The 15,433-nt window shown below is 39.0% G+C and overlaps 1 protein-coding gene and 1 long non-coding RNA gene across 2 annotated transcripts; both read right to left on the reverse strand.

Moving 5' to 3' along the window:
* Positions 1-669: 669 nt before the first annotated feature.
* On the reverse strand, positions 670-2,969 carry LOC112843161 (uncharacterized). The gene is made up of 4 exons (XM_025901141.1): positions 2,955-2,969; positions 2,414-2,476; positions 1,702-1,897; positions 670-1,367 (listed from the first exon to the last, which is right to left on the reverse strand). Exons 1-4 carry the CDS (start codon positions 2,967-2,969, stop codon positions 943-945), a joined length of 699 nt encoding a protein of 232 aa, XP_025756926.1. The 3' UTR covers positions 670-942.
* Positions 2,970-11,714: 8,745 nt separating this feature from the next.
* On the reverse strand, positions 11,715-13,815 carry LOC112843183 (uncharacterized). Its single transcript, XR_003215366.1, has 3 exons — positions 13,708-13,815; positions 12,611-12,787; positions 11,715-12,084 (listed from the first exon to the last, which is right to left on the reverse strand). It is a non-coding gene; the product is annotated as an uncharacterized LOC112843183 (long non-coding RNA).
* Positions 13,816-15,433: the final 1,618 nt, after the last annotated feature.

The raw sequence follows: 15,433 nt of genomic DNA on the forward strand, positions 1-15,433 counted from the left end.
TGAAATACATTAATATTTAATACAACTGCCATTTTGGTTAATTGAGCTTTAAAGCCCTCTGCCCCGTTAGTCATTCTAAAAAAGAACAATGCATAATTTTATTCTAAATTCTTGTGCAGGTCAATTTTTCAAACTGTGGAAAATGGAAATTGTTCTTCCAATATAATGCTTTACCCCTAAAAAATGTAATCTTTGATCTCTGTATCACCGAACATATCTTTTGCATAATTACTCTTCAAAAATGTATGGAACGACCAGCTGATAAGAAATCTGAGCGAAAGAAGTTGATGGTTGTTGGTTCAAAACAAGGGTCAAAACACAGAGGTCTATAACAGCATGCAAACTTGATTTAATCTACATGCAACAACCTAAATGCATTAATCTTAGTCATGTCAGGTTAAGCTGACAATGATATTAAATATGACATTCCAAACAGTGTGTAGATTCTTTCCACAAGGCAGGTCAGCTCATACGCAATTTTAACTTATTTTATGTATTTTATGACTATTGTTCCTTTTATTAATTTTGTTCTTTGTAAGGTGACCTTGGGTTTCTGAAAGGTGCCCCAAATAAAATGCATTATTATTATTATTATTATTATTGTTATTATTATTATTATTATTATTATATTTAGCTAGCATCTGTACTAGTATTTGCTAGAGTTCAGGACTCACAAAGCAGCTATAATACAAAAAAATTAGAAAGCATAAAAAAATTAAATAACTAATAAAACGCCAGGTTACTGTGAAGGGTGATGTAAGCTAAGTCGAGCAGCAAACATCATGGCTTTCCTGAGACTAAAGCAAGAATTGAATTGCAATCTCAGAGATTTTAATATAAAGTTTTTAAATTTCTATAAATGTTGGATCAATAATTACTCAGGGTTGTCACGAGTCTGCGGCAAACTGAGCCAAATGCAGACACTCAGGGCAGGGACAGGGTTTAAGATTTAAAAAAAAAAAACAAAAAAACGAAGGAGCAGGAGTTCAAAACCAGAGAACAAGAGTCTAAAACCAAACACTGTTCAGGAGGTCGGTTGAAAGACCACGTGCAGAAACGATGCACTTCAGGGGGGCTCCCACAAGCAACATAGTTCAGGCGGCCGACATCTTGGAAAGCGGCGGCGGTGCAGGCAAAGCAGGTCCAGTGGCCAAGCAGGATGCGCGGACGCACTGACCTCTGGCGGAGATGGAGCTGGACCAGGCGATGGCATGGCAGCCACAAGCGGTCGAGCTGGTGGTTGAGCTGGTGGCGACGGCATGGAGGCAGCGGGTGGATAGATGGACTCACCAGAGCCCCCAGCAGAGACGGGCAGCGGCGTGGGAGCTGCAGACGGCTGGGTGGACTCTCCTGAGCCTCCAGAAACACTGACAGACAGAGGAAACAGCTCAGGGGTAACCACAGGTAACACAGCAGTCTCAGAGCTGACTAAAGCAGAAAAACAGTCCACACTAAACTTCAGGTGCAACATTAACAGTCTGTGAATGGGCGACCCGAGGAACAGAAAACGCAGCTTTAGGAAGCTGTAAAATGTAGAGTTCAGTTTCTTTAGGATCCAATTTGGGTTCAACAAGAACCTCAGGGTCCTCAGATTTATCCTTAAGATCAAAGTTCTCAGTCAAGGAGAAATGGTCTCTAAATTTCCTGAGGTGAGGTTATCAGACAAAGCACAGCACAAAGAAAGCATTCATTTTCACTCACCGTGGTGGGCACACCATAACCCGAGGCTTGGAAAGCCGGTGTCGGAAGCGCCGTTTCTTCTGCAAGGAGGGAGGCAGCAGACCGGGCTGCTAATCCTCCGGCGGGCCCAGGAGGTTGGCAGCCAAGGCTGAAGGGTGAAGGTGGAGTGTGGTGAGGAGGAAATCCTATACCAAGGGGTGTAGCGACTCCAGTTGAGCTTGGAATGACAAGTTGTGACTAAGAATCTTAGCACAAAAAACCAAAGCAGCTAACATTACTATGTTTGTGGGTTAGTTGCTAGTCTCAAATCTCCTACTCCTGCATGTATATATACAGTGGATATCTCTGAATTGAAGTGGAACGTCCAATTTTCCCCGATCCTTGCAGTTATAAGTAGATCTATTATGCAGAAAGCTTTGCTCAGGAACTCAATGCCTTAATTACAGCATTTTCATTAGTTTGTGTTTAATTTAATATGATTAACCTTTTAAAAAGGTATAATGTCTCACATGGAAGGAAATGTATTTATTGTTGTCTTGTTTGCTTTGGTTCTTGTTGATTGTAAATGGATATGATTCCCTACTCTAGCTATACACTATTTTGTTGATTGCAATCATAGAACAAATCCCATTTTAGCCACTAGGGACACACATTATATCAGCATCACATAGATGCTCTCATTATGAATATTATTTTCAGGGTTTATTACGTTTTATATTTCAGTGCTTATTACCTTTCGAGTCTCGGCTGGACGATCTACTCGTCTATTATCTGCTGTTGTGATGACTGCATTTTCCTTCAGGGATCAATAAAATAAAACATATCTGATTTTATATTATTTTGTTTCACAGAAGGCGGAACCCCAATGCCAAAGAGTTTACCGCTAACAAGTCGTCTCATGATGCTTTTCAACACTATGACTCCAAAAAACAAATCTAATGTTGATTTATTCCTCTGTGAAGTGCATATTTCTACTTGTTTGTGCATTCCACCATATTATACTCCCCAGTATTATACAAGACGTACAACTGTAATGAAACATCTGCTTTTGCAAGTGCTGTGTGTTCTTTCATTAAGTCAGATTTAACAATTAATGTTTTGACTGATTGCATCCGTGATCCCTTTCATGTCCCCTGCACACGTGTGCAGAAGTTATTTTTCAGATGTAAAAATGCAAGTTAGTGCGCAGCTATGCAGCAAGTTACAAGAGTGAAGGTGAGAGTAAATGAAGAAACATTTTTCTTATACACACTGGCACAAAGTCCCTCTTTTACCTCCTTGTTCTGCATATTAACCTCCAAATAAAACTTGTACCCATGTACGCAGTTACACAACCAGTCAACAACTATTTAGCAAAATGAATAAATAAATAAATAATTTACATCACCTAGAATTTGCTGGCACGTCCAAGGATTATGGTTTCCAGGGGTCCCTCACAAGGTCTCTAGGCCTGTGTGACTGTGGCGAAGTCATCAGGATGATTGCTACATTTCCAACCAACTAAATATGTAAAGACAAATTTAACACCAGCTCTTTTCTCTTGCCAAGCCCTGTTATGACAATTTGGTGCCCCTTATATAAAAGGGAAAGAAAAATATTAATACACCTTACCACCATAAACTTGCCAAGCACAAAAAACTTAGATTAAGTATATTTGACCTAGTATAGAAATGTGTGACAAAAGGACCCGAGGCAGACAGCATTGTTAGTCCAGTGATCTTTTATTTACAGAGCACTTTTGCAGCTTTGCAGCTTCCTCACCCTCATCGGCTCTGCACCCACACGTACAGCTCTCTCGTCAGTTCCTTGCGTCCTACTGAAATAGGGAAGGCAAGACCAGGTGATGTAGAACAGCTGTGTCGGTCAGCCTCCTCTGACACCACACCCTGAACCCACTACTCCACCTCTCCCCTGCAACTGTGCCACAAAATGTCTTGTATTGAATTAAATGCTCAGTTTCAGTGGGATAGAAGCTCATTAAAGAGCTTGAAAAATAACTGCAAATGTAAAGGACTTGGTTCTATATTAGTGTCAGTTGTAATGTAACAATAATACCCAATCAAAATGTCTTAAAATGTTATAATGTATTCATTCATTTATGAATGATTCACCTATAATCACATTATCAGTGGGTAAAAAGGGTCAGTGAAAGGGAAAAAGCCTATAGTAGGCATGTTACAGGCTAAAAGGTTTAGCTTCAAAGTTCAGTGTCAGTGACAGTGAAACAAACTAGGCTTAAAAAAATTGTTCAATTCTGGGGACCAGAGTTGTTATAGGTTTTTTAAAAAGTAAAGTATGAGATGTTACTAGTTACTTTTCTTAAACGTAATGCAGTATGTTATTTAATTATCCACCAGAGAAAGTAATTCATTACACTTTGTGTAGCATTGATTTTACATTACTCAATTATCAGTTAACAACATAAACCTTAGGCTACAGTCCCACATGCAAACACAAACCCACAAGATCTTTCTTTTAGTGTTTAAGTGTTTTGAACACAAAGCCAGCAACACAAAGAAAAGTTTAAAACTTCAAAGAGACTTCAAAGTGATCGCCATAGCAATTCTACTGTAGAATCATTTTACAGGTAGAAATGGAGGCTACAGTGCTACAAGTTTGCCTTTATTACTTGCTAAAGATCATGCTGTTCCCCTTCATCGTCAGCCTTCATCATCACTCTGACTTTGGCTAGCTTTGTGTTAGCATGTTGTCTGTGTAGATGCTTGCAAAGAGCCTATGTTGTTTTTGGACTACAAGGCAGCTGTTTCTGCTGCATGCAGTTTACACTTTACCGTCATGCTCCTGTTCTTTCATACAATAAAAACATACATAACATGCAAATCTCCACTCTTCAAATTGTAGTCCATTCCACCTCATGCACAGAAAAACTAACATTAGCTGATTGTAGCACTGTTACGGCCCCTAGACCAGGACGTACTGTAACTGTAATGTGGTTACTGAAAACTGTAAAGCATTACTGCAAAATGTAATTTCATTACAGTAACGTGTCACGCCTCACACCCATCACGAGCAGACCCTTGGTCACGTTTCCTCCCAGAAGCCTGTTTGCTGTGACATCTTTTACTAAAGTTGATCCATGACCCAATTGCCTCAGCAACAAATTTTAGCTGCTACGCACAAACAGAAACATCAAACTGGAAAATGTATTTCACTGATAATTTGATCAATCTGATATGCTGCCGACGCCAAATTCAACAAGCATTTTCAAGCAATTCCATCTTGGAATAGAATGTGCATACTGAAACGTGGACAGAAAGCTGAACTGATTTGATTAGACGAGCATGTGCGACCCACCAACATCACCACTGCAACATGATACCCAACCTACAGCAGCAGCTCTGGTGAATGTTAGAGAGAATTAGCTCTCAGTGATTTAGCCTGAGAGCATCTGTTTGTAGATGGGAGTGTGACCTGTGTGTGTATGCATGTGTGTGTGTGTAGTCTAATTACATGTGCTGCTGTGTATGTGACACTTTGCATGCATGGCCGTGTGTGGGGGACTCATGCTGTGCTTACTGTAACCTTTGTTTACCATAAACACAGGAGACAGATGCTGTAGGCTGTGACTCTGATGTGGGTTGCTCTGTTTAGCTTCACCGAGTGGGGGACACAATAGGACACTGAGGACATCCCTTTCAATTAAACTGAAAACTTTAACTACTCTATGTGTGTGTGTGTCCTCTTGTCCTTCAGTGGTTGTGGGAAGCAGTTTATGATTTATATCTTTGAAGAAATAACATTTATGTTTGTTTTAGTTCTCATAATCAAGGTCATTTTGGCTGCTGTGTTGGTCGCTTGTTTGCATACTCATGGAAACATGGCAGCACATCTAGTGAGTTGCTGGAGAAGGCTTAATTTTGTTAGTCAGCGACTGTATTTACTCACGTTATAAAGTTGTACATCACTGAAAACTGTATTTTTAAGCACTAGGTATTGATTATAAATGATGACAGTAACTCACAGTTTAAGCGCTATGTAACGAGACATTGACTGCAGTGGTCCTGAGGTGCAAAACATGTCAACATTTCAGAAAACTTTAAAAGACAGAAGACATTTTCCTTTATGATTTAAATGTCTTCCTCCATCTTCTCAAAGTTGGTTTAAAACTAATACCAGAGCACTGCTGAAAACACCGACGACAGGTATATAGTAGGAAGCATAAAAAGCATCTTTGACGTAAATTAAAATCCAAGTGTGAGCACTTTTCAGTGCTCTCGGTTAAAGCAGGCTTTTTGCTGCAGGTTCTGTGGGTGCTCACATATAAACTGGTGCTTGATTCTTCATTTGATTCCCCTTTCATATAAAATTGACCAATTCAGTGCAAAATGCAATACTGCTGCTGTTGCAAAAAAAAAAAAAAGAAGGAAAAAGAAAACGAGAGGGGAGAGAGAGCGACAAGTGCCAAGCTGCAGAACACCGTTAATCTTGTGAACTCATGAGCTAATGTATTTATTTTACCATTTGGTGTGTTGCTGTTTATTTCTAAAGTCAAAGCTGCACATTCGAGATCTGATCTTTAAACTGGATACATTTGAACATTAAACTTTACTTATTGTTCTTTGTTATAACACTGTCCCATGAAAATCATTCTAGTTTGTTTTCAAATCAAAGTGAAATAAATTTTACTGACTGGATATTTCTTGTGATAAATATCCAAAGTTTAGATATAGACTGGTGTATTTTCTAATCTGTGTTCTATCAGCTGACTGACAAATTTGTTCTCCACTGTATTATCAAGTACACTGCTCAAAGAATTAAGGAACACTTTTAATCAGAGTATGAAATCAAATCAAATAAACTTGTGGGATATGATCTGGTCAGTTAAGTAGCAGAGGGGGGTGTTAATTGGTTTCAGTCGCTTTGGTTTTAATGAAATTAACAACAGGTGCACTAGAGGGACAACAATGAGACAAACCCCAAAAGTGAAACGGTTTTTACAGCTGGAGGCCACTGATATTTTTCCTTGCTCATCTTTTCTGACTGTTTCTACAATAGTTTTGAATTTGGCTAGGGTCAGTGTCACTACTGGTAGCACGAGGTGATATATGGACTCTACAGAGGTTGCATGTTCAGTCCAAATGTCTTGATGCATTCTCAATCATCCAGGTAAGTAAATCCCCAAAAGCTGATTCTGTTCATCTGGACGTAGAATTTTCAGTGGGAGAAACGTTTGGTCACTCATCCAAGTGACTTCTACGTTTCTCCCACTGAAAACTCTACGTCCAGATGAACAGAATCGACTTTTGAGTGTTCAGTCCAAATCCTCCAGGTAGGCACATCAATACATGCCATTACCAGAAGGTTTGCTGTGTCTCCCAGTCCCAGCACAGTCTCAATAGCATAGTGGAGATTGCAGGAGACAGGCTCTAGAAGAGCTTGGCAGGGCCACAGAAGGCCAGTATCTACTCCTTTGTACGAGGAGGAACAGGATGAGCACTGTCAAAGCTGCATAATGACCTCCAGTGGGCAACTAGTGGGAACATTTTGGACAAAACAATCAGGAACTGACATGAGGGTGACCAGAGGGCCCTACATCCTGTTAGTGGGCTCTGTCCTCACTGCCCAGCACTGTGGAGTCCATCTGGCATTTGCCATAGAATACCAGAATTTGCAGGTCCACCACTGGCACCCTGTGTTTTCACAGATGAGAGCAGATTCGCCGTGAGCCTATATGACAGACATGAAAGGTCTAGAGAAGTTGTGGAGAACGTTGTGCTGCCTTTAACATCATACACTCTGAGTTGGGAGTCAGTGATGGTCTGGAGAGGCATATCCATGGAGAGATGCACAGACCTCTATAGGCTAGGCAACCCTGACTGCCATTAGGTATCTGGATCTAATCCTTGGACCCATTGTCAGACCCTGGTGAAGTGGGTCTTGGGTTCCTCCTGGTGCACAGCATTACCCAGTGTCATGTGGCAAGAGTATGCAGGCAGTTCCTCGAGGATGAAGGAATTTTTGACCATTGACTGGCCCAATGCTCACCTGACCTAATGTATAACCAATAGAAAATCCCTGGGTCATTTTTTCACTTTGATTTTTGGGGCGGTTCTTGAATTCAGCTCTCTGTACGTTGATAATTTTCATTTCCATCAAACGATGTGGCATCCTTTCTTTCTTAATATATTACTGTTTCCATATCAGTATAGATAAAGATAGTATAGACAGTATAGATATCATACATGAGGGTTTTTTTTTTTATTAAGCTCTTGAGTTTTTTCAAAATTTTCCTTTCATTTTCTAGCAGTGTAAAAATATGTAAATTCCAGTGACAATACAGAGTTTGTGCTGCTGTAACTTTAAGACATGGCTTCATTCTTCTTGTATTAGAAGGAAAGTTTCATGCATTAAAATATATTCCGTCAGCAGATAATCTATAGTGCACCTAAACCAAAACAGGAATCAGAGAAAATGTGTCATTTAAAGCAAAACAATCAACATAACCTGCTGTGGACAAAGTTGTGTTCAACATTAGTCACTATGGTGATCTAAGCAGGTAAAAAGAGAGCCACTACTATGACTAAACTATGACTTTTAAGCTCAACAACACTCAACACCTCGCTAACTCATTAATCTCCCATTGTAATAATAATAATACTTCTGGCAGGGTAAATGCAAGAAATGCTGCGTTTATGTTTTCACTAAAGCAAATGAACTGTGTGCTAATAACAAAATTAATTTTCTGCATTATTATTATAGTATTCTGAGATATCTGGGGGACCAGATGTGTTACTGGTCTGTGTAATAGCCGAAAAAATTTATTTCAAAGTAGTTTGAGAAGAACACAATGCTAAAATTAATTAAAATGAAGGCTGAGTGAAACCTCGTCTTTTAAGGGTCTGACTCAAATGTGGTGACATACAACAAACATGGAAGGTTTGATGTTATTTTAACGAATTGTATTTCTTTCTTTGGTTTCAAAATAAACACTGCAATGACAGTTTTCTGCCAATCACAATAAAGTACTGAGTAAACGCTGCAATTGGCAGAGCTATAATCTCCCTAATTTTTAGTTGGAAAGCATTGCTATATATCTTGTGGTAGCATCTATAATCACATCCACTCTCGAAGGAGTTTTGCTTTGCCGCTCTCTGATGTGTCCTGACCATTAAAAGCTCTGTTTATTCTTGCGGATGGGAAGCAGAGTAGGGCCCAAAGTCCTCTGTGTGCCATTCTGTGCGTGTTAGTGCTTTTACAAGTCCCAGTCGCTTGTCATTTGCTGACATCTTAGCGCTCTTCTCTGCTGTGAGCCTAATCACAGAGCTGCTCGGGTAATTATCTTGCAAGCAAGGATAGAGACCAGCTAGCACACGCAGAATATTTTCCATTCATTCCTCTCTGATGACTGTGTCTTCAAACATCTTTTAACTCTTTTTCATTTTCCCCTCTTGCTCCACTGATGAGGCAGCTACTGAAGTGATTGTGTCATGTCTGAAGGGTGACGAGGTTGTGTAGGTGCATGTGTGTGTAACCCAGATGGAAACACCTTTGTGGTCGGGCCGCACCGTGAGTCAACATGAGATAAGGTGGAGATGTCTTAGAGAGAGTTGTCACTCTGACAGGAAAATAAACACAGACTGACTCGTTTGCACTCTGAGCCCATCTGCACACACACACACACACACACACAGACACACACACACACACACACAAAGGTGCAGATATACAGTCATACACTCCCTCATCCATACTTATGACACAAACAAGGACTGACTTTCGCGCTGTTACTCCCTTTTTATCAGCCTCACGTACACGCACAGACATTGAAAAGCTAGGATAGTCTGAAGGCTGTAAAATGAGGTTTAAAGTGATTCAGCCTAATTTTACTCCCGTTTGACTTTTTTTCTGTCTTAAATCAAGGTCAATCAACACGAATCCAAGTCAACTTCAGAAAGTATCATTATTTAAACTTTGCCTTTGTACTGAGAGGCTGTATAAGTTATTAAAATGAACATTGTTGCCATGAGCATTGCTGGCTGTGGACCATAAGGAGATGGTCAACTATTCCTGGATTGCTGTTTTTTTTCTGTGGCATGCACTTTTCTAGAGCTTCAGTTAAGCACTTTTAAGGCAAGCAGAAAATTACCAGTGACTCTGGCTCATTACAAGCAATTTAAGAATTATCTGATATCCAGATTTGCTTAAGCAGATGAATTTTTGCAGCAGTTTTCACCTCTCACTTTGGCTCCAAGAAGCTTCATTGTACTTCAAAATTGTCCAAAATGTTTCTGATTCACAGAGCTCAATGTTTTTAAGTCTCAACACACAGTGAAGCTGTTACTAATTGAATTAGGAGGTAGAGGTTTTGTTTGGTTTAAGTTTTCTAACTTTGCCATGTCAAAGTTAGAAAAGAATTCCAGTCAAGTCTCAAATCATTTCAGGACAACTCAAGAAATTGTGCAAGTAAGAGATGTTCGAGACAGTGTGCAAGTAAACAAAAGGACCTACAAGTAAAACTTGAAGGTTTTCTGTTACGCAAAGACAAGTTTTATTCTTGTTCAATTAACTAAAAAAAACTGTGGTAGTTCTAGAAGTCTAACAAACTAACCTAGGAGCAAAAGTGCATTTCAAGATAAATGCTCCAGGAAAGGGATTTCTCCAAAGGATTACGGTAGGTCAAAAACTCCACAGGGAGCCTTTTATAGAGATGAATCATATTTCAAGTCTGATTAAATCAAAGCTACTTTCAGAAAAATACTTCAAAGCATCCAAGATCAGTCCAAGTTAAATCATGAGTATTTCATAAGCAATTTTTCAAGCACTTAGGACAAAGTAAAGGCTGAAACCAAAGTTAACTGAGGCAAGTAAATTAGCATTAGCAAAGGTGTCAAAGTAAGTGAATCGTGAACTTGTGAATCAAATTAAGTTAGTATAAGAAAAACTTTCTGTATATAATCTATACAAGTCCATGTTAAGTTTAAGTTGTATTGGAAAATTAATGTTTGAATTTGAGTCACAAATGAACAAATCTGAGTTGATTGTGAAGTAAAAGATGATCATTTAGGAGTCAAAGTCAAGTCAAAGTTCAATCACTTATTCTACAAGGCCTTCAAGACAGATTCATGACAAAGAAAAACAGTTGCCATTATTAATAACTTGTCAGGTATTAATAATGGCAAGAAAAATTTTAATAGTAACACAGCATTTGAGCATTTTCCTAAACTAAGGCTGAGGCAGGCATGCCTAATATAAGCCAAGGTCCAGAGCAGTCAGTCTTAATTTTAACAGTTCTATACTGATGGAGCATAACTTTATGACCACCTGCCTAATATTGTGCTGGTCTCCCGTTTAATGTCACAAGAGCCCTGACACATCGAGGCATGGACTCCACTATACCCCATCAAGGTGCTGTGGCAGCAAGATGTAACAATAGATCCTTTAAGTCCTGTAAGTTGCAAGGTGGAAACTCCATACTTGTTTGTCCAGCACATCCCACAGATGCTCGACAGGACTGAGATCACGGAGGCCAAGTCAACACCTCAGACTCATTGCTGTGCCCCTTAAACCATTCCTGAACCATTTTTGCTTTGAGACAGGACACTTATCCTGCTGAAAGAGACCACAGCCATCAGGGAATACTGTTTATATGAAAGGGTGTACATGGTCTGCAACAACACTTAGGTAGGTGGTACATGTCGTACGGGGAAAAAAAATGTGTGGGATAGATAACAATAACAACTGTTTTAAATATTCTAATTTGGATTCATAACAATAGATATAGGCAGACAGAGTGGGGAGTATCTGGACAATTTGAACATACACATTAATTTGATTTTTGGAGACATTCTCAAGTGGGAGGAGCTGCAGTTTTAAGCCATTTGGAAAAACATATCACTCTGGATACAGAGAAAACTAAGCTTTCTAACATGTTAAACACCGTAAAAATGCAAATTGGAAAAGAGTTTTGGTACCTAAACACAAGACAGCAAAAGAAAATGAAACTATATTTCATACTAGAGCTATAACTCTTTTAAACTGGAAACAGTTAGAGCAGCCCCATTATGAGGCGAAGCTTTAAGGTGGAGAATCTATATGAACGTCATTACTCCTCAAATTACGTGAGTTTCTGAAGTAATCATCTCAGACGAATTTTGTCATCTTTGTGTATCTGCACCTGTTGGACTTTTTAATACTTTCCATGTTTCCAAGCTTATAGACTAGAAATGTTTAATATAATTTAGCATCGTTGCTCCAATGCAGCAGTTTGAGACTGAGAAGCAGAGCAGACAGGAGCTCTGATTACGTTATTGTTTGCTCTACTATAACCATTACCTTACTTCCCACTTTCCACTGCTGGAGTACAGGTGAGCTCAGCTTGTCTCTACAGCCATGTTCTGCTTCTACTGCACATTCACAACAGCTGCAGGTTTCATATATGCACACCTGATATGAAAAAAGAAATAATTTGATCTGATCACAACCTGCAAAATCACCATTGGTGCAATAAAGACATGGAACCAGGAAGATTTACCTGGATTAGGAATGAGCTGTAACAGTATTAGTATTTTAAACAGCAGCAAATGCTGCAGACAGAAACTGCATAAGGTGACTACTACTAGTGATTTTTCACAGAATATTTTGGATTTACTGAATTTCCAAGATGTTGATATAGAACAGTTTTGCACGTCAAACAATAGCTACCATTAAAAACAATATGCATGTGAACAAATGCTATAAGTTCATTGCTAACCAGTGTATGAAAATGAGGTATTTTAATTTCAAAGTATTTGCAGGTTGTCATGCCTGAGCAGCAACTGTCAGCCAAAAATGTTTAAACAAATGCTTCTAAGTGCAGGATTAAAACAAATAGAATGAACAGAGAATTTTAAAAAGTAGGCGGTATATGGAAGGAGCAAATGTTTCCCAGTAGAACATTGTCCAAAGCATCATGCTGCCTCTGCCAGGTTACCTTCTTCCCATAATTCATCCTGGTGCCGGGTGTTCCCTAGGTAAGTAATGCACATGCAGCCGGCCATCTACGTGTGACTCATCACAGCAGGACACCTTCTTCCATTGCTCTTTGGTCCAGTTTTGATGCTCACATGCTCAGTGCTGGTGCAGCATGGGCACCCTGACTGGTCTGCAGCTGTGTAACCACATACACAACAAACTGTGATGCCCTGTGTATTCTGAAACCTTTATATCAGAAGCAGCATTAACTTTTTCTCACATTATGTTACATCTTCCTGAGTTCAACACTTAATCGGAGATACTTCACATCTCTAACATATTTATAGTCAATGTAGGAGACGTCCAGTAAAAGAAAAACAAACAAAAAAAACAGTTTTTCTAGTGCTCAAAGTTTAAGACAAGTGCTAATTCATTTTCTTTCTCTGGCAGTTCCTTTTGTACAGGTTCTAGCTGACCTCATGCTCCTTTTACGAAAAGACCTACATTTCCCTTAACTGCCTGGAATGAGGCCAGAAAACAAAGTGCACAGTTACTTTCTGCTCTTTATTCTGGATGCCAAAGATGATTACTGTTTCATCTTTATGTAGTTGCAACATAAATTGGAGGAGACGCCTGCCCAACCCAACCGTCTGCAAATTATGTTAATACACAATTAATTTGCAAGAGCTGGAGGAAGAGTAGTGTGATTCTGTGATGATTATTTTTCTCAGCATAACTACAGAATGCTAAGTGTTTTTGATGTGTTTGATAATTGCATTTTTTTTAATTTATTAAAAAAAAGTTTTACAGAACCCAAAGCAGAAGGTCAAAGCGAAAGAAAAAGGTTGGTACTGTTGAGTTAAATCACTTAAACCACAATATGACCTCTGTCATGTGCTTTTTCACATGCTACATTTAAAATTCTTTGGTTTCCTTGCCAAACTTTATCGTCCAATGAACGTTCTTGTTTAATTAAATCATCATCAGCTGTTCGAACATAACCCAAACTGAGTAAGACTGTTGACCGGCACACAGCTCCTTATAACACTCAATTAGCTCGTTTGTAAAGCAGTAAACAAAAAGCACAGGAATCCTCCCTCCTCATAATTTACTTACTGTATACGAGCCTTCTGCTGCTGCAGTCTGAAAAACTGCTCTGTCACAAACAGTGCGTGATTAGGGAAGGCTTCTTTCAAAAGGAGACAAGCACAGTTTTATATCTGAAACGATTAGGGGTGAAACTTCGTGGCTTTATTAGCCAAATATAACAAATTCACACAGCAGACATAACTGATTTAAAGTGCTGCCAAATTAGCATTGATATAAGTCAGAGACTCGGGTTGCATTTGCTCAACACTTGCCATTGAGTGTTTTTCGGTCACGCTCTCTTACCAGCAGACCACCCAGCCTTTGCACCCTCCCACAACTAATGGAGCAATCAGAATCTTGGCTGAAATCCTCTAAAGTGAAACGATGGTGCATGTGAGAGGCACGAAATTCCCACAACAAATCTAATTCACTCAAATTTTCTTTAATTGGATAATAAAGGCGATATTTCTTGCTGTGTGGGGAAATACCCTTTAAAATCCTGTCTCTATTATCAAGTCCCACAGGAGGCTGCAGAAAGCCTGAGGTTTGAGGTGGCTCTAGCAAGAGAAGGAGGGCATCTCTAGTTTGGGAAGATTACACAGCTCCTTTTGTGTAAATGCTACACATGTATCCCTTAAATCTCATGCTTAAAACCCATTTTAATGACTCACATTTAATCCCGCTCACTTATAATCTTAGACTGGTTTATTGTTTCCTACAGATTTATGTGTCTTTCAGATGTATCTTGATTTATATATCCCGATTATGTTGGTTATACTTGTTTTCTCTTGTCTGATAAACCACTTGTTTAACCCCCTTTAATGAAAAGAATTAATGAGGTATGTTGTGCTTTCTGCCTTTTTTTTTTTTTTAGTTCAGCGGTTAAAAGAGACTAAAGGATTTACAGTGTGTTTGAACTTCATGTCTGTCAGTTGGGCAGAGTTGAAAACTCGTACCACATTTGTTCCAGTTTTGAGGGTGCCTGAGTTAACCACTATCTTTGATTTGCTGAAATTCAGAAAGAAAACAGGCGTTTTACTCCAGTTCTCTTTTTGCAGATGTTCGACTCTAACCTTCTGTGCTGTTTTTAAAAGACTATTTGCAAATCTTGCTAATAATGCTTATCTTATCTAATATAATTGACATATTTATTGACTGATTGTATAAAACCAAAGAAATAAGAAACCCATCTCAAGGCTATATTAAACTAAAAAAACACAAAAAAAATTCCAACCAAAGTGAAATCTAAGAGGGTGAAATAGTCTGAGGTTCCTATTTCAGAGGATGATTAAAAGAATATCTGTCTGATGCAGCGGAGCTCTACCAGCTCAGGTAGACCCAATCAGATATTTTATAACCCCTAAATAAAAGAATGTGCAGAGGAGCACAGCACAACGAAAAGTGATTTGTGTTGGCGGAAGTGCAGAGAACAGGTAGCAGACCGCTACCATGTATTTTGGTGTTGCCTAGTCATTTTTGCCAACTGAGGAAGGGGGGGGCATAACAAGGTCAGTACAGCGTGTGCTTGAAAGTGAGATGGACTTTCAACACCCATAAATGGTTTAAAAGTGGACTAAATCGACTGAGTCGACTAAATTGGCCAATTAAATAATATTCAAAACATGGAGAAAATTACTTTTTTAAATTTATGGGCTAATTACGTTACAAAAAATTGAGAGAAATGCATTAAATTCTCTGGGGTTTTTTTTTATTATTTCTTTTATCTACACTGATACTCTGAGTGCATCTATGA

This window comes from Oreochromis niloticus, linkage group LG19, assembly GCF_001858045.2.
Source record: "Oreochromis niloticus isolate F11D_XX linkage group LG19, O_niloticus_UMD_NMBU, whole genome shotgun sequence".
Classification (NCBI taxonomy): domain Eukaryota; kingdom Metazoa; phylum Chordata; class Actinopteri; order Cichliformes; family Cichlidae; genus Oreochromis; species Oreochromis niloticus.

Excerpts from the sequence above, each read along its gene's own strand:
- LOC112843161 (XM_025901141.1), bottom strand. Across the intron at positions 1,898-2,413 it reads GTCCAGCCGAGACTCGAAAG|CTCAACTGGAGTCGCTACAC; the intron begins GTAATAAGCACT and ends TGTCATTCCAAG. Across the intron at positions 1,368-1,701 it reads GTTATGGTGTGCCCACCACG|TGTTTCTGGAGGCTCAGGAG; the intron begins GTGAGTGAAAAT and ends TCTGTCTGTCAG.